Here is a 24,016-nt window from a genome sequence, read left to right as displayed (position 1 = left end):
TTTCAGCTTCTGGTCATCTTGAATTTAATTGTATGAGTGAGCAAGCATTTCTACTAGTGCCTCCCCCCTCTTTTGCTTTATTTTTGACTTGATTCAGACAGAATTGTCCACCATTCTTCACACTTTTTTCTGGTACTTGTTTTTGGTACCATAATATTAGTTTAAATTATATTTGTTTTTTTACTCAAATCTGCCAACTGATCTTGAAAATCAATTGCATATAATAGTCCCAGGAATACATTCAGAGAAAATATGAGGCAACAGAATACAATTTCCTAGCTGTAAAAGTTACAGCTTTTTATTAACTATATTAGCTTTTATTAGGATATATGAGTCCATGAAAATAGCAAGTTGGTTGTTAAGTCAGAGATTATTATTCAAATTGAGTGAGGTACTTTCTACTCTTCTTTTTTAAAAAACCCACTTTATTTGGAATATAGAAAGTGAATTCAGCTTGCTAGGCTTTAATGCTAAGATTGTACATACACCATGAGAAATATATTACATGCACAATAAAAATATGACAAGCTCTTATACGGCATTATCACTAATATTGCATGTCTACACAGAAGTGATACTCCTTCCCCCTTTTGAACTGATTGAAATGTATGCAGATTAAGCCAATATCTGATCCCAGGACTGCTTCATCTTTTGTTATATTCTAAAACTTGCAGGTGCCTTTGAGACAAATTTACGTATTTTAAACCTAGCCATGATTATTTTTCTTTTGATCAGTGTGCTCCACAGTAGATTCTGCTGTGAATGAACTAGGTACTGAAAGAGTAGAATGTATTGGAGAGGTCCGTTAAGATTTTCCTTATTTTTGTGCTAGGAGCAATTTCTTTAAAAATTCATTTCCCATCTTGTAAGAACCTTCAGGGAAAGTTCTTGCCTGTGACACCACCTCATGGTGTATACTTCAATCAGCGAGTCCTCTGGTGGTATGTCAGTATTCCCAATTACTGATACTGTTAATAGTGACTCAAAACATGTTAGCTGTTTGTTTGTGTTTGCAAAGGAATCACAATAAGCACTTCAACGTATTGTTTGTTGCACTTCTCCTTTGCCTAGGGGACAGTCCCTGGATCAGGAGCATCCCATGTTCCTTTGAGCTCAATGAGTGTGGATGCCGTGTGTGAGAAGCTGAAACAAATAGAAGGACTAGATCAGACTATGCTGGCTCAGTATTCTGCAACTATAAAGAAGGTATGTTTCTGCATTCATAAATGGTGCATCTTCTCCTTAGTCTGTGAAAAATCTACTGTTGGAGAATAAAAAAAATAATTATCTGTCAGTAGATTGAACATGCAGAGAATATGTTAAACTAAATTTGTTCACTTGCCAAAATACCTTTAATGAATTAAGGATAGATTAAGATTATAGAAAGGTAAATCATATTTAAATAGGTTCAAGGTTCATTTCAAGGTTCATTTTATTTATATGCCGCCCTATTCCCAGCGGGACTCATAAAGTATTATGTATGTGTTAAGTGGGGCTGAGATTTTTTTTTTGTTTTAAAGATGAATGTTAGTGTATTAATATAACTTTCCCTTTAGAGAAGGCTTTCTTTTTCCTTTTTTGTATTTGGCAATAATTTATTTATTTAATTTATTTATTTAATTGGTTTGTATGCCGCCCACTCTCAAAGAGACTCAGGGCGGCTTACAAGTAAAAAAGGAAGGGGAGGACATACAAAAAAATAAAAAAACAACATTAAAAATTCCACAACATTCATAACTTAGGATGGGGCTGGATAACTCAACAGCCCCAGGCCTGCCGGAACAGCCAGGTCTTGGTCGCTTTGCGGAAGGCCGGAAGGGTAGTAAGGGTCCGGATCTCAACGGGTAGATCGTTCCATAGGGCTGGAGCAGCTACAGAGTCGGCCTCCTCCGGGTTCCGTCTACCAGCCAATGCCACCTGGCTACTACCCGGGGGAGGGCCTTCTCTGTGGCAGCTCCGGCCCTCTGGAACGAACTCCCCGCAGAGATTCGGACCCTCACCTCTCTCCAGGCCTTCCGAAAAGCCGTCAAAACCTGGCTTTGCCGGCAGGCCTGGGGTTGATGAGTTCCCCTCCCCGCTCGACCTGTTTGGCTGTATGATTGTTGGTTATTTTAACTATGTGTATTGTGTTCTATGTTTCCCTTTTCCCCTTTTGAGTTGTTCGCCACCCTGAGTCCCTCCCGGAGAAGGGCGGCATACAAATAAACTAAATCTGAATCTGAATCTGAGGAGAGGAGCAGCTACCGGGGGGTCGCCAGCCGACATTGGCCGGCAGATGGAATCCGGAAGAGGCAATAAGCGAGTCTGGGCAGTAGACCTTCCGTTCTCCTAAATGTGGAATGAGCAACTTCAATTATTAAATTTATTCCCCCAGCCCCCCAATTGATTTTTATTTTATTCAAACGTTAAAGTACAAAACTCCAAAAGGAAAAAAAAGGGGGGGGGGAATTGATCACAGAAGCAGACAAACAACAAATAACATGAGCAAAACATTAGAAAGGTGCATTAAAAAAATCCACAATCGCATATTCACATATTACCATCCCCTAGCTGAATACTGATAAATATATTACAACATATTAGTTTCCCACCTCTGGCGAAACAGGCTTCAATTTTTTTTTCTTCCAAATTTCTAATTCTGCTTACAAATTATTAACCTGTCATCTGTCTAATACAGTGTTTCTCAATCTTGGCCACTTGAAGATGTCTGGACTTCAACTCCCAGAATTCCCCAGCCAGCGAATGCTGGCTGGGGAATTCTGGGAGTTGAAGTCCAGACATCTTCAAGTAGCCAAGGTTGAGAAGCACTGGTCTAATATATTAATGGACAAATAGCAAGTAGAACAGCAAACACACACAAAACAAAACTAAAAAATCAAAACCCTCTGTTAAAAACTTAGTTTATTCAAGGTGTAGAAAATTTACCATGGCTTCTTATCTATCCCAAGTCATCCCAACACTTAACTCTGATTCATCCTGGATCAAATATCCACGATTGTGGATAAAATCTTAACAAAAACACTGATAGCATAATACTTAGGGCAGCTTGCAATATTTCGCCTGCAGGCTCATTGGTACATCACACAATTGTTTCAATCTCCCAACACAATGGATACTGCAAGAGGAATAAGTACTTCCTCCTGTAGTCGTCCTTCCAGTTCCCAAATCAGTTGAAATTCACAATTTTAAAATACTGTATCTGAAACTGCTATCAAGTTCCTCCTAGAAAAGACTTTAATTCAATTTGGACTTTATTCAATCTGACGCATTTTGGAATGTGTGGGGTAACTTACAGTGGCTATGCTGCCAATTTATAAGTAGTTTTGGAGAGACTCACATGAAGACTGGGCATTACTCATAATATAAACATATAATACAGAAACTTCCTAAAGTTATTATATAAAATACATTATATAATGTATCCTAAATGATATTCTTTTGAAATATAACATGCACTATCCTTGTATAGATTATAAATGCTTTTGAAATGATTAAAGTTTACTTTTCTGCCATTTATAAGTAATACCTATGTTGTGTTTCTATAATTTTTTTAGGCTAATATAAACGGTCGTGTTTTAGCACAGTGTAATATTGATGAACTAAAACGTGAGATGAACATGAATTTTGGGGACTGGCATCTCTTCCGGAGCGCGGTAAGACTTGTTATTACATAAAATATTAATATTAATAATTAGGACTGCTGGGTGGTGGAACTTACATTTGCCTTTCTGCATATATTTACTTTGAAGCATATTATATAGTTTCAGTGAAATTCGATGTTATATTTGCATCTTATTTGCATAAGATTTCATTCTAAGAATGGTTTACTTTACTTTACCCAAGTTTTGTTAATAATTTGTCCAGAATTTGTAGTTTCATATTTAAAGTGGCAAGAACTGTGCCTGGAAACATTGCAAGGGACATAGAGGGAGATAGAGAGAAAAAGAAAGAGATGAGAGAAAGAAAGATGAGGGAAGGAAGGAGAGTGAGATAGAGAAAAAGAGAGAGATGAGAGAGAGAAAGAGATGAGAGGTAGGGAGGGAGAGATGAGAGAGGGAGATATATTTTTCGGAGTATAAGATGCACCAACGTTTTGAAAAGGCAAATTTTTAAAAAAAGTTTTTGCACTCTTCTGTTTTTCGCAAAAACGGCTCAATTTTTTGTCAAAAAGAAAGGGTATGCATAGTCTCTAAGAGGCTTATAGAGTGCTCCCGGGTGCTGAAGGGCGCGGGCACAAAATTGAGCAAAAAATTGCCTGTTTTTCGCTCATTTCTGCCCTCCCCAGCCCCCAGGAGCACTCTGCAAGGTTCCTAAAGGCTATGCATGGCCATTTTGTGAAGGGGAGCGGGGTTTCGGGAGGCAAAAAAATGCTGTATTCAGTGTATAAGACGCACCCAGATTTTCAGCCTCTTTTTTGAGGGAAAAAGGTGCGTCTTATACTCCAAAAAATATGGTACCTATTTCCCATGGAAAACACGCGCCACAAAACCTGGGTAGGCATAACTGGGAGTCAAGAAACTGGATGGGAGTGAGTGACATAACATTGGCCACGCCCAACCAGGTTTTGTGGCTCCTGGTGTTTTGTTTTCTCTGGGAAACAGTGGCTCTTTGAGTGTTTAAGGTTGCAGACCCCTGGCTTAAATTATTCCTCAATCAGTGTAGTCATTGGTGGAGCTGAGGTTTCCAAGGCTGTGAAATGCTGCTTTAGACTGAGTGAATCATGTAAAGCTTAAGATTGCCACAGAAAATGTGCTTCATAGTTCTTTGCTAAAATAAGATCATGTTTTAGTTGTGCTGTTATGTTCAACTTGCAGTCTAATATCTTTCTTATGTTAGGTACTTGATATGAGAAATGCAGAAAGTCAAATCGTCCATGAAGATTCTCGAACAGTGAATGAGCATGCCAACACAAATCCTCATAATGATCTCGCTCGGCGTCCAACTCTGAATAATGAATTACCCCATACGGAACTTACTGGTCTTCCAGGTCAAGCTCCTTATGGTCTCAATTTTAGCTTTGAAGAGCTGAACAATATTGGCCTAGAGGAAGCCCCTCCACGTCATAGCAATCTAAGCTGGCAGGTAATTTCACTTCAGATTAGATATAATTCAGACAGTGCCTTTTATTTTAGTCGTAACTATTATTCACATACAAGAGTAAAGCTCCTTAAAAGAGTTTTTTAAAGAGTATATGTTGCACATCAGAAATAACTATAAAAAGTAAAAGTTACTACATTTGTTTCTAGTTCAGGTTCTAATTACGCAGTTATATGTTCCATTTCAATTACACAAGAGTTATATATAGACTTTTCTGGACAAATACCCTTTCCTAATACAAAATGTGTTGTATTGGGAAAGGCTGTTGGTTTTAACAGAAAATTGTTACAATTTCCCCTTCTATTCTAAACAGGAAACCATTTATATGATAAATGAATTTGCTGTATTGAATCCTCACAGAGCCTTACCCTGACAGGACCAATCTCAACCTATGCTAGTTGCCATATTTTTTGGAGTATAAGATGCACCGGAGTATAAGACACACCAAGGTTTTGAAGAGGCAAATTTTTAAAAAAAGTTTTGGCACTCTGCAGACCTCCCCAAAATGGTTTTTTTCCCCCCAAAAGGGCATGGGATGCTTATAGAGTGCTCCTGGTGGGGGCGGAGCTGGGGGGGCAAAACGAGCAACAAACAGCCTGTTTTTGGTCATTTCTGCCCTCCCCAGCCCCCAGAAGCTCTCTGAAAGCCTCCTACAAGCTATGCACGGCTATTTTGGTAAAGGGGGCGGGGTTTGGGGAGGCAAAAATGATGTATTTGGTGTATAAGATGCACCCAGATTTTCAGCCTTTTTTGAGGGAAAAGGTGCGTCTTATACTCCAAAAATATGGTATATATTGTACCATTGACATAGTGCCCCTTTCTGAAATATCAAGCAATTTTTATTCATAACTACTTATTCAGGTTTTATTTTAGTCATTTGTGCCTATTTAGATGTATTATGTATATAAATTCAAAAAAATATTTTAATATGTTTTCTTTGTCTTTAAATAGTCACAAGCCCACCGGACTCCAAGTCTTTCAAGTCTCAATTCTCAAGATTCTAGTATTGAAATTTCAAAGCTTACTGATAAGGTACAAGCAGAATATAGAGATGCATATAGAGAATATATTGCTCAAATGTCCCAGTTAGAAGGAGGTGCAAGTTCTAGTACAGTTAGTGGTAGATCTTCACCACATAGTTCAGCAGCATTTTACATGGGTCAGAGCACATCCACAGGTTCTCTTCATTCCAGTATGGAACAAGATAAGGGAAAGGATGCTGAACAGAAACAAGACGATGGAAGGAAGTCCTTCTTGATGAAGCGGAATGATGTTGTAGATTACAGTAGTTCAGTATCTACCAACGATGCGTCTCCATTAGATCCCATTACCGAAGAAGATGAAAAATCAGATCAGTCTGGATCCAAGCTTCTTTCTGGGAAGAAATCTTCAGAAAGAACTAGCATTTTCCAAGCTGCAGATCTGAAGTTGAAAGGGGTAGCGCTACGTTATCAGAAACTTCCAAGTGATGAAGATGAGTCTGGGACAGAAGAATCTGATAATACACCTCTCCTCAAGGAAGGTAAAGACCGGAAAATAGAAGGAAAAGTAGAGAAACAGTCCAAATCTCCAGAACATGGCTCTGAGCCCATCAGAACCTTGATCAAAGCAAAGGAGTATTTGACGGATGCTCTCCTAGACAAAAAGGATTCCTCTGATTCTGGAGTGAGATCCAACGAAAGCTCTCCAAATCATTCTCTCCATAATGATGGAGATGACTCACAGCTTGAAAAAGCAAATCTCATTGAGCTGGAAGATGATGGCCGCAGTGGAAAAAGGGGAATTCCCCATAGCTTGAGTGGCCTCCAGGATCCAACAATCGCCCGTATGTCAATTTGTTCAGAAGATAAGAAAAGCCCTTCAGATAGCAGCTTAATAGCAAGCAGTCCGGAAGAGAATTGGCCGGCCTGTCCAAAAGTCTACAATTTAAACAGAACGCCTAGCACGGTCACCCTGAATAATAACAGTGCACCAGCCAATAGACCCAATCAGAATTTTGAGGAGACCGACGGTATCATAGTAGAACCTCCTCAAATCATTCTGTGTCCTGGATCGAGTTCTAACTCAGTGGCAGTTCAGAATGATAATATTAAAGGCGTGGCCCATAAGCGTAGTCAGCGTTTAAGTTATTCGAGGCTTTCAAAAGATGCTTCTGAGCTTCTGGCCGTTACTGGTTCCGATACTGCAGGCTTTGGAGAAGAGAGAGAGAGCATTCTTTGAAAGTAATCCAAGTTAACCACATTGCCCCCATCTACCTGATTTATTTATTTTTATTTTTATTACACAGCCTCCTTTTCTTAGTCCCTTGTCAGATTTACACATTTCTTTATCATTCCAGTGTGCAGCTTGTTTCTCTGCCCTTTGCCCATGTTTGCTCTTCTCCTAAAAAAAAAAAATAGGGTTGTAATCCAGTTCAAAATCTCATGGTTTAGAATAGACAAAAATACACAATATATTGAACATTAGTTAAATAATGGCAGCCGTTGATCAGGTAAAGATTTTTTTCTAGGGAAAAGTATGCATGTTTCTGTCTGCATGTTGAAAAGTAACGATGAGATAAAAATGAATGTCATACATCTATGTAAGAATCAATGTAGCAATTTGATTTAACATTTTTAATTATTAAATAAAGACATTGGCTAGATCAGTGTTTCTCAACCTTGGCTACTTGAAGATGTCTGGACTTCAACTCCCAGAATTCCCCAGCCAGCGAATGCTGGCTGGGGAATTCTGGGAGTTGAAGTCCAGACATCTTCAAGTAGCCAAGGTTGAGAAATACTGGGCTAGATGTTTACAAATTGGATACCTATGATTTTATACTTTTCAGTCCTGTGACACTTTAAAAAGTATTGATGTTTAAATAGCTGAAATTGAAGTATTGAAACTCTTTTTTTGCTGATTTAAATGATGGTCTTTGGGAACGCTATATTTGTGATTGCAAATTTGAGGAAAGAATTCTGCATGTTTGAAATGATAATTGTACTCAAGATTTAAGAATAAATTGTCCGATTGTTTTTGTTTACCATAGACTATAGTATGACAATAGTTCTAAAGTAATTGTGAAGAGTAACTGTGATTGTGATGCTCTATAGTATTATTTCCAAGGGGTGCTTTGATGTAATCTTTGGAAAGTATTTCTAATTTTAAACAATAGTGGCGTTTGATTAATGTGTTTTACTTGATTGTGGAGAGCAAACAGAATTGGTGGCTTTCATGGCCTTAGTACTTAGCAAAAATGTAATGTTTGCCTTTATATAGCAATGTTTGGCTTTATGTAGCGTATAATTATGTCCATCCTGTTTTTAGCATTGCAGACAAAGTATCAGTACTTTATATGTAAATGAAAATGCATGATTTTAAATAGGATTTGTGAATTGTATACATTCCACTACAATGGAGATAATAATAAAACCACAGGCATGCTTCTTTTGTGTTGGATGTTTTCTTTAATTTTAATGAACATCTTTTCAGTTGTTTGGTAGGATTAAACAGTTGAGTTTTTTTAAAAAGGGGGATTATGGTAGAATTAACCTTATTGTGAATTCAGCACTTACGGTCTTATCATATCTCTGTGTCTCCATTAACTTTGGTGGGAGCTGTTAAGTGCTCTGTAAAGAGCATGAATTCACCATCTTTTGCATCTCTGAGCTAAAATCATCTGTTGATCTCTTCATCAGCTCTGCTGTGTAAATACTTTTTTAGTGAGAAGCTGAATCATTTATTCTTCCTTACCATTTTCCTAATTGCTTAAAGGACCCTTACTGTGTTGCTTGAATGTTGATTTGAGATCTGTACATGCGGTATGGGTTTCCCCAGTGGATGAAATTCAGCTATTTTCTGTTTCGAAGTATATGGGAAATAGCTGAAAATACAATAAAACCCATCCAGTTTGCTGAAGGAAAGAAATTAGATGGATTCTGCCTGGAGCGTTTCCTTTTTTAAATAGAGTGCTGTGTAGTTCTATACACATACCAGAATTCTTTGAAGTCTTGAAACGGCTATACTATTGAATCAAAACCCTTGGCGTTAAACTTGTTTTCATGTAAAATCTCAAAATTCCAAGAAAGCTTTACCATGTCTGGGGGCTTTTCATTACAATATGTAGTTTGTATTAGGTATTTAATTCTGCAATGTGGGAGATATTTTTAATGCTAAATACAACAGTTGCTGCTACACTTTCAATATATTTTTAAACGAACTGGGTACTGAATTTTTGTTGAAAGTCTTTATTGATATTTACAGGCAGAATACTTACAAAAGTAGAGAGGGGAAGGATATCCTCATAATGAAAATGGGGGAAATTATAGAAGACAGTGGCTGAAGAGAGAAAGAGAGCTACCAAATGCACAAGAGAAAAGATATCAGGTCTGGCATAGCTCACAATGGATATTTAACCTTTCTTTTTCTCCCCCTCCCTCTCAAAAGTATGAAATGATAATGATATAATATATAACATATTCTTCTGAAAAGACTGTTGCATTTCCTAGTGATGGAACTCTCTCATAATACCATGAGAAACGTACAGGCCTGCACAGTTGAAAGTTAAGAAAGTTCTGTGGAAGTTGCAGAAGGAATTATTAAGGTTGCAATTCTCAGGAGCCAGTTTCATTTATTTCAGGATATCTAGTTAAATTAATATTGGATTATATCCTTAAGTTCATCATTTGGCATTCTTCATGTTAACTTTTGAAACTAGGATGAGTCCTCAGATAGAAACTAAAAAATCTGCACTAATTCCAAATTGTTTATTAAAAAAACAAGAATCTAAACCAATTATCCATTTTTAGAATGGATAAGAATCTAAACCAATTATCCATTTTTATTTTAAATTGTTCAAGTACAATTCACGAAATATATAGAAGAGAAGCTTGTTTAGAAAAATAATGCAAATGAATAACAAAATGTAAATACTCTGGTTTTATTAAGAAAATTGTACCATTTAATCTTATCATACACGAGAGGACTTCATTACCTTAAACCATGATTTATTAAATAAATTGCAGACAGCTGGATTTATGTAACATGCTAAGTAATAGATCTGGACTAGTGGGATGCAAAACATTTTGAATTTGAACAGCTATTTCCATTTTATCAGAAATGTCATCACAATGCCGGAAGCATTTTGAAGCTAGTACACTTCTGGTAGGAACAGAACAATTCATTTCAGTCCCATTGGATGCTGGACGGAGTTAACCCAATCTGACTGCTATCTCCACCAATTGTGGAGAATGTGAGATTTTGCATTCCCTAATTGCTAATATAAAATGCTACAGATTACAAATTTGTATTTTCAAACTTGATTGTGTAATTTTGCACGATAAAGCAGAGGGACTAAATTTTAATAATAGGTTTAAGGATGTTCAAAAGTTGACCTGGACAGGATTATTATTATTATTATTTGCACATCTCATATTATTTACCTTAGGTCCATATATTAAGTTCTAAGAAGTAAACTTCCATTCATAGCAGTATTTGGATTCAAAATCTAAGCTCAAACAATAAGATGTTGACAAACACTCATAAACTTTTTTTTAAAATTCCTGCTTCCAAAAATGTTGCAGAAACCCTTGAATCCATGTGCTTTTCCTCTTCTCTTTAGATTGTCAGGTGACAAGACTGGAACAATTACTTCCTCTTAAAACAACTGCTATTCCCAGTTAGGTCTTGCAAACTATTTGTTTTAATTGATACTGGCTTGTTCCCATATGAGAAGTCAAATTAATCACCTTCCCCCCTATATCAAATATAGCAGAACTATAATAAAGGGAAGCAAATGCTTTTATTTCCCTTTTCTACCATATACTGGTATTTGATGGAGGCCGCATAAACAAATTGCTTACAATTTGCAGACATTAGATTTCAGAACACCAAGGGCAGTGACCTAAACTGAAAAAAGCTCAATTTTTTTTAAATTATGGGTGCCTTTCATTTCTTTGTGTTACATTTATATCACTGCTGAAACTTTATTTATAGGCCATCAAGTTAGTGTTGACTTTTAGCAACCAGATAGATCTCTAGGATGAGCTGAGACAGTCCATAAATTTTATAGCTAAAACAAGATTAGCTTGTTAAAGCTTATGTATGAAACTTCTTGAAGCCATGTACAGCATCTGCACTTTTCTTTATTGACTATGCAGCATGCTGAGCTTCCATCTTCAACAAAGAAATATATGAAATTACTGTACACTGCAGGGGTGGGTTCCGGATCCCGGTGCAACGGGGCCGGGCTTCCACCACATGAACACATGCAGTGTGCAGCGTGCGCATGCGTGCTTACTGTCCACGATGCTCCAGCTCCTTGGCGGAGCGTCGTGCAGGCGCCGTACGCTCCATGCACATAAGCCCTGAAGAGCTCAAATACAGGTAAGGAGTGCAGGCAGGTGGGCCCTCCAGAGCACCATACCGGAACGGTATCTAGTGCTCCCAGCAGGCACCGGTACGCTCGTACCGGGGCGTACCGGTTGTAACCCACCACTGGTGCACTGTGACAACAATGTTAATTTAAACTTTCTTGGAATATTAAGAGGACTAAGTGACTTACTTGCCAATAAGGCAGGTGCTCCATAGCGCCCAGAGCTTTATTGGATAGCATTTTTTTTGTTTTTATTAAATCACTCGAGGTTTGAATATTATCAGTTGCTTCCCTTCCGTCTCTATCAGAAAACGTGGTCTCAGGATTCTCCTCTTTGCAGTTACTCACGTAAAGAGGAACAAACATTCTTTTGTTACTAGTGTTCCTTTCTATTTTCAGCTTTACGTACATTTATGGATGGCATGATTCATTATTTTGCTTCAGTGAGACCTTCCCCCAATTTGGCTTGGGCTGAAAAGTCTGAACTAGAGAGGCAATAGATATTTCCATTTTTACCAGCTTTGAAGGCGCCCATCTGCCCAAGTTGAGCACAGAATGATAGAAAATGGTTTTCTTCTATAAAACAGCTGTGACCAGTCCCCTCCCATTCATCTGAAGAGAAAATTCAGGTTGGATAATCCAGTCCCACTGCATCCAATTCATAGGCATCTGTTGTGTCTATGTAGAGACACAGGCCAACAGCCAAATGTATGGACTTGATGATAGTTGTTGGTAGCAATTCAAGGTTTTTTTGTACTGGTTTACTTCTTTAAAAAGGATTAGACTTTTATTATGTTGTATTATACACCACCGCCCCATAGACTAGTGTTTCTAGAAAATGGGCTTTGATAGTAGACTTCCACAGACCTACACTTAGATTTACAACTGACACTCAGTAAATATTTCAAAGCTTCTGCTCCTGTCCTGCTCTTCCTGGTGTCAGGAAGTTTACTTAAATAAAAATGTTCTTAAACTACATAGATATGTGCATGGTTTCTGTTGCTATTGATCTGAATCGGATTCAACAGTAGAGTAGCTACTCAAACTTTTGGCTTTTTCACATTTATTCTGAAATGTTTTGTCTTAGTCAACTTGGGTATTGAGAATGGTATTGCTGAGGATATAAGTGTCTCAAGGTAAATTTCCACCATAACCCTGCACTTACTCAGAGGTAAGAAAAACCACTCTTCACTTGCTTAAATTGCTATCTGTAAGTAAAAACAGGCTCAATGTGGAAGTGGAACAAAGGAAAGATTTTAGAACCAGAAGAAAACGGATGATAAAGAGAAAAGCTATCTTATTCCCTGCTTCCCCCTTCCAATTTTTAGGAATGTGAGTGGATGGCTGCATTTTTGGATGTAACGTTATGCAATTTTTTTTTACAAATTTATAAAATCCAGGCATGAATTAAACAATGTATTGGGCAATTCTGTAGAATGTGTTGTTTTTTTTTTAAGAAACTTTCATTTCCTAACATTGGTATTGTTACTATTGCATTTCAGAAAAAAAGTCTTAAAAGAATTCTAGCTGGGTGCATCTTAGAAAGCATGGCCTTCTTTACCGATCCCTTCTTTCTCCCTCAACTCTCCTCTTATCTCTACCGATATCTCTGGAATAAAATAGGGCAGTATAAATTACTGTAACATATATGAATTGGTCAAATATAATAATGGCATTGGACTAATGGTATTGGTTTTAAGAGTTAGGTAATAAACCTGAATCGATACAACAGGAGCATTAATTAGATTAGATTCAGAAGGTTTTAACATACACGATATAGCACACCAACAAAACTGCAGAGATTGATGGGATAAATTCACCGATGTGAGCCAAATTATAAATTTTAAGTGAACAAATGTAGTTTTTAGTTTTCGAACAAAACAAATGTATACCACTGAGCTAAGTAATACAAATAGATGAGACACTTTCCTTCCCACTTGCATTTTTTATCTCCAGCTGAAAGAAGCAGTAAAAGCAGTATTTGCTGAAATTACTGAAATCCTTCAAGAGTGATGCGTGAATTGTTCATTACGGTATGTGAGTTCTTGTTCTAGGTTTTCATTCTGAGTCTTTAAGGCAGCTAATAAGACTGAAACAGCATTAATTGCAAATTGAGGTCAATCAGAATAAAGCAGCAAGTAAAGGTAAAGCTACTGAAAGTCTGATCAAGCACTCAGAGCTTACTGGTATATAGAAATTTTCCCAGAGAAGCAAAGTATTAATAAGAAAACTGGCGTTGGTGGACGTTGTTGGCTTAAATTAAAGATTCTTAAATTTCTACAATGATGCTACACTGAATTGAATAATATCTTTTCTGAACTCAATATTTCAAATCCCTGTTTTGATACATTATTATTAAAAAATCTAAATGGCCATACTGAATGTTTTAATTACTTATTCTAGCTATGGTTCTAGAGCTGTGATGGCAAACCTTTTCGGCACCGAGTGCCGAAAAGGAAGCACCCATGTCTGGGCCACAACTTGGAAGAGGAGCTGCCCAATGCAGCATAGCATGGAAGCTATCAGCCTGTGGCACTGCTGAGGTGTTATGGAAGACCAGGATGCTTCAATAGCGGCCTTCAGCTCTTCTGCATTGTTCAGTCTCATGTCTCTCATCTTTCTCTTGGCAATGCCCCATAGATTCTCTATGGGGTTCAGGTCAGACGAGTTTTCTGGCCAATCAAGCATCGTAATCCCACGGTCATTGAACCAGGTTTTGGTGCTTTTGGCAGTGTGGACAGCTGGAAAATGAAATCAGCATCCCCATAAAGCTTGTCTGCGGAAGGAAGCATGAAGCGCTCCAAAATCTCCTGGTAGACGGCTGCGTTGACCCTGGTCTTAATGAAGCACAGTGGTCCAAAGTCCTGTTGCTCAGTGGTCCAAAGTCCCCTCTTCTGATGAGAGCAACTTTTGCCAAAAGCACCAAAAACTGGTTCAATGACTCTGGGATTACTGTGCTTGATTGGCCTCTCCATTCTTCCTCCATACTCTGGGTCCCTGGTTTCCAAATGAGATGCAAAAATTGCATCCCCATAGTCATTCACCCAACCAGGTCCCACACCCTCCTCTCCCATTGTCCATCATGTACTTAACTTTTAAGGGTCTCCAGAGCACTCCAGAGATCCTGTTAGTGAAGCAGAGCAGTCTGCTCCACTTTTCTTCATGTACCTGTTTGGGTAGGGTGTGTTACTTATACTTTACTAACCAAAAGCTAGTCAGCAAAAACACATACAATAATCCACATTTCTCTAGAACGGTTGTGTGTGTCATTTTCAGTGTTCCGGAACTATAAATTCCCAGCTTTTCATGGAGCAGCACACACAAAATGCCAAAGGATTCTGCTTTAAGAGTGACAGGTGGCTCTTCATGCTACACATAAATGTTGAACCTGCTTTCCCAACATAAATCCTTATGTAGCCCAAATGCCAGGATCTATTTTCAAGTGAGAAATAGAACAACGAAAAATAGTCGCCAAATTGCGATGGGCAGATGAGAAGTGATGTGATGGACAGCAGTAATGCAGCAGGTTCCCAGGAAGAAATGTACAAGAGGCAGCACAACCCAGAGCAAGAGTTTTTGGATGTCCACTCCCTAGAATCTTTCGGGATGCATCAATGGTGGGTTTCAAAAATTGTTCGAACCTACTCTGTGGGTGTGGCCTGCTTTGTGGGAGTGGCTTGCCGCCCATGTGACCGGATGGGAGTGGCTTGCTGCCCGTGTGACCGGATATGAAGATGCCGACGACACTTGTCAGAACCACCTTAAATCACCTCACACACAGCACTGGCATGCATAAGAGTATGAGGTAAACTTGTTTTTTAAAAGGCATCTTTGGTTTGCGTTAAAACAACTTCAACACGCGCAATGTTCTGATTGCACCACAAACGCAGTAGTCATCCTTACCTTTCACAGAGGCACTGAGTTTTATAAATAGGAGCATGATAGTGTAGAATAATCGTATCCAAGGACCAGTGGTGGGTTTCAAAAAATTTTGGGACCTCTTCTGTAGGTGTGGCCTGCTTTCCGGGTCCACTGGTGGAACCTCTTCTAACCGGTTCGGTAGATTTGACGAACCGGTTCTACCGAATAGGCGCGAACGGGTAGGAACCCACCTCTGGGGTACATCCATCAGGGTAAGACCTGTATCAGTTTAATCTGGCAAAGTTCTGCCTATACCAGGGGTGTCAAACTGGCTGCCCTTGGGCCGGATGCGTCACACGCAGGCCACGTCCACCCGAACTCCATGAGGGAAAAAATGTCACGAAAGATCACGTGTTGGCAACGTGCCGCCGCGGGTGTGACACCCGTGATCTATATGATTCAACCAAATGAAAGAACTGAACTTTGGCTAGATGGTGGTGTATCATTCTTGAGCTAGGCCTGACACAAATAAAAATGTTAAAATGGGAACAACTTTTAAAAAGGCCAATGCCTTTTTTTCCTCAGTTTTTCTCACTTTGCCAGTGCTAAAATATCACGGAAGATGGCATGGCTGACTGGAACCATGTAAGAACTGGAGAAGTCTCTTCTTTTAATGGCATTTTTTTCATGGCTCCTAAAGCCATTTTTTAGGTGAAAAAGTGTTGGATTTCCCCACCTTACTTTTTGATTTTAGTGAACGTATCCTAGGCGCTTTCCAGTAATTCAGAGTAATTCAACCCGTCCTCAAAGTCCTTGCCTTACTAATGAATAAAAAGAAAGTAAGCAAACTTGGGTACCAAATAAAAATGTAGATTTTATAATTCTACTGGAATGATGACTTACGGATTTATATATTGTGACATTGGAGAATAAGAACCAAATATATTGGGACATCTTTCCTGGATACACAGCTAGATAGAAAGCCATAAGCCAAGCCTGTTTATATAGTGGACAAATAGTAAACAGGTTTAGTGAAGAATTTAAATTAGAAACTCTTTTTAGTTGTGCCAACAAATGTTCTGTATTCCTGTATATTCTAGTTCTGAGACCTTTTATTTCATAATTCTATTTAAATTCAGGAACTCCCTTCTTCACTTGAAAATGGCATGAAATACCATTTTAAATAAAATAAATACTATTTATTTTTAAATATATTCAAAAACATTTGACAATAAAGCTAATCCAAAAGTGGAATTCTCCCAGTGAAAATGTATTGACAGTCTTGGAGCAAACCCAATTATTTTTTTCAATATTTGGATCATTTTAATAACTAATTTTGCCTTTTTTAATTTAAACCTTTGAAGATGACAAAGTTTTGTTTTAAAATGCAAAACATACTCTTAATTTTTAATGAATAGCTTTTTGATGGTAAATGTCTTCTACGCTTAGGCCAGAAGGTGGCGCTCGTCTTCCACATATGTTAACAATGGGATCTTAAGAGTTGGCATGAATGGAATGTTTCTCAAAAATATAAATATTAAATATTTGCATGTATTTTCTCAGATACACATCAAAGGTACAATTACTTTATTTCTTCAGTTTTATATGTTAAGAATCCTCCTAAAGACAAGATGATTTTGTTATCCCCTCCTGAAAGGTATTCACAAATTCTTAATAATTAAAATTTTACGATTGGCTAGTTCCATCAAATTTTGTTGGAGTTTGTAATTTAGAACACACACTCAAATACAGGTAAAATTTGAGACTGGACTTCTTTTCAGATGACCTTAGCTAACACCCATTTCCCAATATTATCCAGATCTACTTTCTGCTTGCTGTTGAATCTGTAAAATTTAATTGGTACTAGGTTAGAATCCAGAAATTGGCATATTGTTCTTTCAAATATGTGTTGGCTCTCACAGTTGCTTAATAAACTTAATGAATTCATATGGTACTTTTATATTCAGAATAGGATTGCAATAAATTATTAGGGTATTTCTCACTTTTAAGTGTAAAAAATTGCTTTTTAGATCTTTTTGATATACAAAGATTGATCAGAACATCCTGTTTTCCTCGTGCAGTTGTTTCCATACAGCTGTAGAAATTATCTATAGATATCTTACGTTTCAATAGAGGCCTAGCCTACCTGAATTTAATTCTTTTTATAAGATAAGTTAGCGGCAATCACATCTTGCAATTACTTAGTAATACAGATTAATATACCAAGTATAGGTTGAAAATACTGTATTGATTAATATGTACTTTTAATTGTCTTGGTAATTAAGGTAGCATGCAAATAGATACATAAAAATACTTCGTATTTTTTACTATGGCAGTTACAATGTGTCTTATAAGGAAGCACATCTAAGCTGCTTTCCACAATTCCTCTATGTTCCTTTCAAGTGCAAAAGTATGCAGTACTTTTAAATTACTGCATGCAATTAAGAGTTGTCTGCATAAATTAAGAATGTACTCAGATCAGATATTTAAAAATTAAAAAAAAACTTAAGTTACTATCATGTAAATTCTTGACTCTGAGGTTGTTAATCCTTATCCTCTCCTTTCCCATCCAGCTTCCTATAAACCAATGCTCATAAATCATGTGCATTGTTTTAGCCCTTTTTAAAATACATTGTATAACCAAATGGTTTAAGTATGAAAATCTCAAATATTGCAAATACGCAATAAAACTGGAGATGCTAATGTGTTTAGATTGTGACATAATAAAATCTTCCAAGTATGCAAAAATAAGTTATCAAGTTATTTTAGCCAGGCTAGGTATAAAGTAAGTTCCTATTCTCTCCTCTAACTACTAACAGTGCAATGATTAAAGAGTCTGAAAAATCAACATGATTTATTACCTGAAATAGCAATTAGGTTTTAGACTGGCATGACTAATACAAAAATAAAGTAGTGAAAATCCGATTGTAAAAGTGTGTTCTGCCTTTGCTAATGAGCCTGCATTCAGAATGCAACTTGAAATGCAACATCCTTTGGGGAAAAAAGGAGAAACAAGCAAGTGACTCAAAATTGTTCAGGCTGGTCCGGAGAAATTACTCTATATCAGTGTTTCTCAACCTTGGCCACTTGAAGATGTCCGGACTTCAACTCCCAGAATTCCCCAGCCAGCAAATGCTGGCTGGGGAATTCTGGGAGTTGAAGTCCGGACATCTTCAAGTGGCCAAGGTTGAGAAACACTGCTCTATATAGAATGGAGAAAAGATGACTAACCTCATTTAGTCTGGAAGATTTTGCTTTTGAAGGTATTAATGCTGCACGGAAGTCTCTTGGAATGAGTATTCAGAGAGGTAGTCCTTGACTTACAACAATACATTTCGTGACTGTTCAAAAGTTACAACAGCACTGAAAAATAACACGGCCATTTTTCACACCGATGACCATTTCAGCATCCCCACGTGCTTTCATGCGATTTACATTCAGACCCTTGACAACTGACTCACATTTATAATGGTTGCAGTGTCCGCAGTCATATGATCCCTTTTTTTCTGATCTTTTGACAAATAGTCAATAGAGTCACTTAACGGGTTATTAAGATCTGCAGTGATTCACTTATCATGCAGTGAGAAGTCATAAATTGGGGCAACTCACAATTCCTCACTTAGCAACGTAAATTTTGCGCTCAGTTCTGGTTGTAAGTCGGGGACCACCTATATTTACTGCACACTTTTAAGGCTTTCAAATCTACCCATTTTAACAGAAATAATGAGGAAGCATGGGGGGGGGGTTACACCTTCTGAAAAAAAACTGTATAGCACATTGCTTGTAGTAACTTTTCTGTTCAGAAGAGGGGCCGGTTGTCAAGTTTCCTTCCTCCTCCCTCCCTCCCCCAAGGATCTGTGCATAGATCTGATATTGAGGGCAAAAAAGGAGAGGAAAAAGACAGCTGCCTCAAACTGCACAGCACCACCCACACACCTGTTCATTTTGGTGCAAATGTTACACAGGCCTCAGGTGGAGCTTCTGCATTTTCCCGTAAGAGTCTCCCAGAGCACACCCAGGTCCCCCAGTTTCACACTGCTTGACAAACTATTTTTTTGCAATTGCTTCGAAGCTGCTTTTGCTGACTATGCTGCCGGTTGGCTAAAGTGGGAAATTAAAACATTCCTAGCTGCAAAGGGACTGGAGATCATCTCCATTATCTTACAGCAAGTTTAGGAACGACTGCTACAAAGAGTATAATTAGGAAATTAGGGTTATAGTGGGACAAGATTTAAAAAAAAAAGTTGTGTAGTAATGAGAAGTGACAGAAGAGCAGCGAACTCTGCATATGCTTATAATTTAAATCCTGCTGAAGTCCAGCTTACTCTTATAGTTGGCATTGCAACCTTAAGGCAATACTAGAAAAATGACATTTAATTCTTTTTTAGGAGAGGTTGATGCTTAGAGCAGCCAACGTTTAATCAATAACACCCGAATGACTTTCATTTCTCAGCAGCTTACTCATATAGAGAAACTGCTGCAACTTATTAACTAATACCCTTTTCCATGAAATATATTGCACAGATTCATATAAACTTTTCCAGTATTCATACGTTAGCTCTTACATTAGGTTTTTTTTTTTTTTACATGAAAGTTTTTTTTTACAAGAAGTTAACAGTTGGGGAAATTATTAGCCACCATTCTTAGCTGATGCATAATCAAAAAGCAAGTTCATCAGAGGTGGAGTACGGTAGTTGCTTTTAGAAGTTCACATAGCCAAGCAACAGGGTGGAATAAAAAAAAAACAGGCAAAGGAATCATTTGTGTACAACTTAAAGCTTTTGCTTCTAAAGTTCAAACTTCTCAGGGTAATGAACAACTTAAAAAGTTTCTCTTCACAAACAGTTTTGGACTTTTTTTTTTTAAACAAGCAACTTTCAAACATAGTTTCTCAGAGAAAATAGGACTATCTACATCAGTGTTTCTCAACCTTGGCAACTTGAAGATGTCCGGACTTCAATTCCCAGAATTCCCCAGCCAGCGAATGCTGGCTGGGGAATTCTGGGAGTTGAAGTCCGGACATCTTCAAGTTGCCAAGGTTGAGAAACACTGACATAGAATGTAATTGGTCTATTGCCAATTCAGCTGCTCTGCCCCAAAACAGCTGGCACTTATAAAGAAGGCAAACAAGCTATTCAATGAACACACAATTTATTTTGATTCTGTATAAAAAGGTTAAGTTTACAACTAAACTTTTATAAAAAGTTCAGCATGATTAGGTACATCATAACATTATTTTTTTTTTGGGCAGAAATATACATTTCTGCTACTATACAAGAAAACTCTCAATTAAAGAGTTCAAAGTTTCATTCCCATATTTATATATAAATATGTACACAGCATTCAGTCCTAGACGCAATGTCAAAAAAAGCTAATTTTTGACCCAAGACTTCACAGAAAACTGAACACCCAAATCTTCTAATACTCACGCTCCACCTTTTCGAGGAAAAAAAAGGCAAAGTCTGCTTTAAAAGGGAAAATTCCTTAAAAGAGGGCTTTTTTTTTAACAAAAAAAGAGTTTCATTTGGCTCCCTACTGTGGGAATATAGCATATAAATGAAGCCTTTCCAGCTAGGGAAAGGGCATTTTAAAAGTCTCTTTTCATAAATAATTAAGATTAAGTCCAAGATGAAGAACGGTGGTGGAAGATGATATCCATTAATTTTTCTTTAAAAGGTTCATTTAACTGAATATGGATCCCCCTCCCCAATCCAGATATAGCTGGGGGGGAAACAAGAGTTGCTGTTTGGGAGGGGGGAATGTATCTTCTTGTGCAAAAATCCAGCAAACACCTGCAAAACATCGAAGAGAAGCATATTTAGAAGAATGCTAACAGGGCAGAGAGATCCGGGCAGACTGGCGCCAGAGAGGAAACCACAGTTTTGAGCATTTAGCCAAACACTCAAAGATTGGGCAAACCCTGGCGCCTAGATGCAGCATGTGCATGCAAATGCGTGCTTCCCTTTCACACACACACTCAATGAGCATAGTTCAAGAGGAGACAAGATCTCTGGCTTAAAACTCTTCAAGAGGGGACAAGAGACCGGGCGGCAGTAAGAGTTAAAGCAACAATTTAATTAGAAGCTGCCCCAATTGATCCCATGCGGGATTCCTGAGCCCCACACCCCAAGTTTCACTTAAAGATTAAAATATTAAAGAGAACTCTGCCTGGATTTATGTCGAGTCCTCAAAAGACAACAACATGCCTCGCCACATAACATGTACAAAGTATTTCTTTTTTTAAAAAAAACAAAAACAGGAATTGAGCACTTACCAAACACATTTTAGCCACAAAGTGCTTTGCTCTCATTTGACATTAACTCTGTGGGAAATTCAGCTGCCTGCAAAAGGGGGGAAGGAGAGAGAGAGTTAAAAAACCCCAAAGCATTTCAAGGAAGCTTGCAAACTACTTCCAAGGCGAGCAACCAAGAGCGATTACTGCTAAGAAATAAGACGCGGGTCTTATTTACTGCTAAGAAATAAGACAGCCAAGGAAAGCCAAAGGTACCTTTAGAATTGATTTTTGTTTCCTTTTTTTTTTTAATGCCTTGGAAAAAGGCAAGTGCTGATTCAAAGCCGGCGAAGGAGATTTAGAGCAACGCCGTTAAATCTTAATCCCCGTTTACAAGCCGAAGGAAGGAGTGGAGAGGACGGTGTTTTTTTTTGGGGGGGGGGGAGAAGAAGAGAAGGCGCTCACCTGTAGCGACAAGATGCTGATGTCTGTGTTCAAGGTGGTCAGAGGGGTCCTGGAGGAAGGGTTCTGTCCCACCACGGGTCTCTGGTGGTGGAGGGTGACGATGCTGGGATGCGTGTCGAGCGCGATCTGGAGGTCCAGAATGTAATCGATGACGTGCTGCAGGATTTCCATCTTGCTGACTTTCTTGTTCTGCGGGATGCTGGGCACCAGCTCCTTCAGCTTGGAGTAGCAGTCGTTCATGTTGTAGAGCAAACTCAACGGGTCGTCCAGCGAGGTTTTGCTTCGGGATATCCCCAGGCTGTGCTCCGAAAGGCTGGCTTTCCGGACGGATCGCACCGGGCTAAAGGCTTTCATGCTGCAGAAAGAACAGACCTCGGGAGGAGAGAGAGAGAGAGAGAGCCAGCCGGGTGGGTTTCTCTTCTTTGCCTGCTTTGAAGCCCACCCCGTACAACAACTCCGGACCGCAGGAGAACGACGTCGCCCTTCAGCCCTGCCTCGCCTCCCGCTCCTCTCCTTCTTCCCCCTCGACAGTAGTCAGAATGAAGTTAAGCCCCCCTTTGCTCTCGCCTTTATAGCGCTCGCCTGCCCAGCTGACAAATCCGGGCTGCGGGCGTCGCTATTGGAGGAAGGACGCGCGTCCATCAAGAGCCAAGGCGTTCCCCATTGGTACGAGGGTCACCCAAGAGGCGGTCCGGACCGTCCGCGTTTGGAGCCCAGCCTTGGCCAAGGGGGGCGTGTCCAAAGCACAGCTGTGGCTAGTAAATATACAGTACGGTGGCGCCTGGAAAGGCGGCGGTGCGGGGTGGAGGGTGGGGAGGGAGGAGAGAGAGAGAGAGAGATCTGCTGAGCCTCGGTTCAACCCGAGGCAATCGCGAAAGGACCCGTAAGGGATCCGAAGCGGTCATTTGTTTGCAAATGTACCCAATCCTTTTTTTTTTCCACGCGGGAAATCCAGGTCGGGGCATCCTGCAAAACCCCTGGCTGGCTGGCATCCTTCCCAACCATTATTAGCTAGAGTTGGATTGAAATCATCTTGCTTTTTTTAAGGCTGGGATGCATTGTGTGCCAGAAGAGAAAGGAGACAACAGACCAAGTATTGTCAGGACAGGAAAGAACAGGGGCTGCTTGCAATACTGTCAAGTCTTTTTTTCACTGCCATGTAGGAAACGCTCCGGATTCTGCAATGCCAGCTAACACCTTCGGAGGCAGGCGGAGTGACAACTGGGGGGGGACTGCTCCAGAATAAAAGGCCCGTCCGTTCCCAGGACAAGGCAGTCATTGAATTTCACAAGTATGCTATAAAGTAGTCGTGCAGTTAATTAGGAGAGCGCGCATTGTATACCTATAGGTGTATGTGTGTGTATACATACATACATACATATACATACATATACATACATACATACATATATATAGTTGTATCAGCGCCTTGTTTCTTCCATGCGTGTGGAGCAATACATCGCTATGATCACCGCAGCCAGAAGAAACATTTCAAACAAGAATGCAAGTTTGTTTTTCAAGGTACTCAGTCCCTAAACAGATCACTTAAGACTATTCCAGTGTAATCACGACATTTAATTACCGTTCATTAACAGTCCCCTACTAAATTTTAACTTTTAAGTTTGCATGTTTGCAATGCCTGCAAATCGCATTCCACCACATTGGCTAGCTTTGAGAGTGCGATCATGTGTATTGGGCAAGTTTATATGCTATCAATCCTTCCTTGCCTTTTGCCTTGTCTGTTCTATCAAAAGAAAGATACACATCATTTTGCCTACCTCTGGATTCAAGATCTGGTCAGGCACAGCAATTGAGGCCATTTTCTCCCAAATGATTGCAAAGTACATTAAAATATACTTTTTATGGTACAGTTAGAGTTACATCCACCTTCCACAAATAAAATCTTATCTTGTTCTTCTTTAGTGACAGTGATACTCATCCAATGAAGATACTGGGGGGGGGGGGGAATCAATGTGCTTGTCCATTATTGTATGTAGTGCAAATCCAGA

General features: G+C 38.9%; 2 protein-coding genes across 3 annotated transcripts in view; one reads left to right on the top strand and one right to left on the bottom strand.

The window, feature by feature from the left end:
- The window catches only part of LOC116506407 (kinase D-interacting substrate of 220 kDa-like), a 94,053-nt gene extending 86,560 nt beyond the window's left edge, over positions 1 to 7,493 (top strand). Inside the window, 4 exon segments of the mRNA XM_032214140.1 lie at positions 1,072 to 1,206; positions 3,555 to 3,653; positions 4,837 to 5,082; positions 6,049 to 7,493. Of these exon segments, the coding sequence (XP_032070031.1) occupies positions 1,072 to 1,206; positions 3,555 to 3,653; positions 4,837 to 5,082; positions 6,049 to 7,317 (1,749 nt within the window). The 3' untranslated portion in view covers positions 7,318 to 7,493.
- Positions 7,381 to 22,553, bottom strand: ID2 (inhibitor of DNA binding 2). Of its 2 annotated transcripts, none has more exons than XM_032214138.1 (3): positions 22,008 to 22,553; positions 21,585 to 21,651; positions 7,381 to 7,479 (listed from the first exon to the last, which is right to left on the bottom strand). In XM_032214138.1, exons 1-2 carry the CDS (start codon positions 22,359 to 22,361, stop codon positions 21,595 to 21,597), a joined length of 411 nt encoding a protein of 136 aa, XP_032070029.1. In that variant the 5' UTR covers positions 22,362 to 22,553; the 3' UTR covers positions 7,381 to 7,479; positions 21,585 to 21,594. The 2 variants fall into 2 exon arrangements, with proteins under 2 accessions (XP_032070029.1, XP_032070028.1); XM_032214137.1 differs by lacking the exon at positions 7,381 to 7,479 and adding an exon at positions 20,445 to 21,102.
- Positions 22,554 to 24,016: the final 1,463 nt, after the last annotated feature.

The sequence above is a fragment of the Thamnophis elegans genome, chromosome 3 (assembly GCF_009769535.1).
Source record: "Thamnophis elegans isolate rThaEle1 chromosome 3, rThaEle1.pri, whole genome shotgun sequence".
Taxonomy (NCBI): domain Eukaryota; kingdom Metazoa; phylum Chordata; class Lepidosauria; order Squamata; family Colubridae; genus Thamnophis; species Thamnophis elegans.
The sequence above is the reverse complement of the archived record's forward strand: the minus strand, read 5'-3'. Positions and strand labels throughout refer to the sequence as shown.

Coding starts and splice junctions, on each gene's coding strand:
- ID2 (XM_032214138.1), bottom strand. CDS start 22,361: ATGAAAGCCTTTAGCCCGGTGCGATCCGTCCGGAAAGCCAGCCTTTCG. Junction 21,652..22,007: donor TCAGCATCTTGTCGCTACAG/GTGAGCGCCTTC, acceptor CCCCTTTTGCAG/GCAGCTGAATTTCCCACAGA.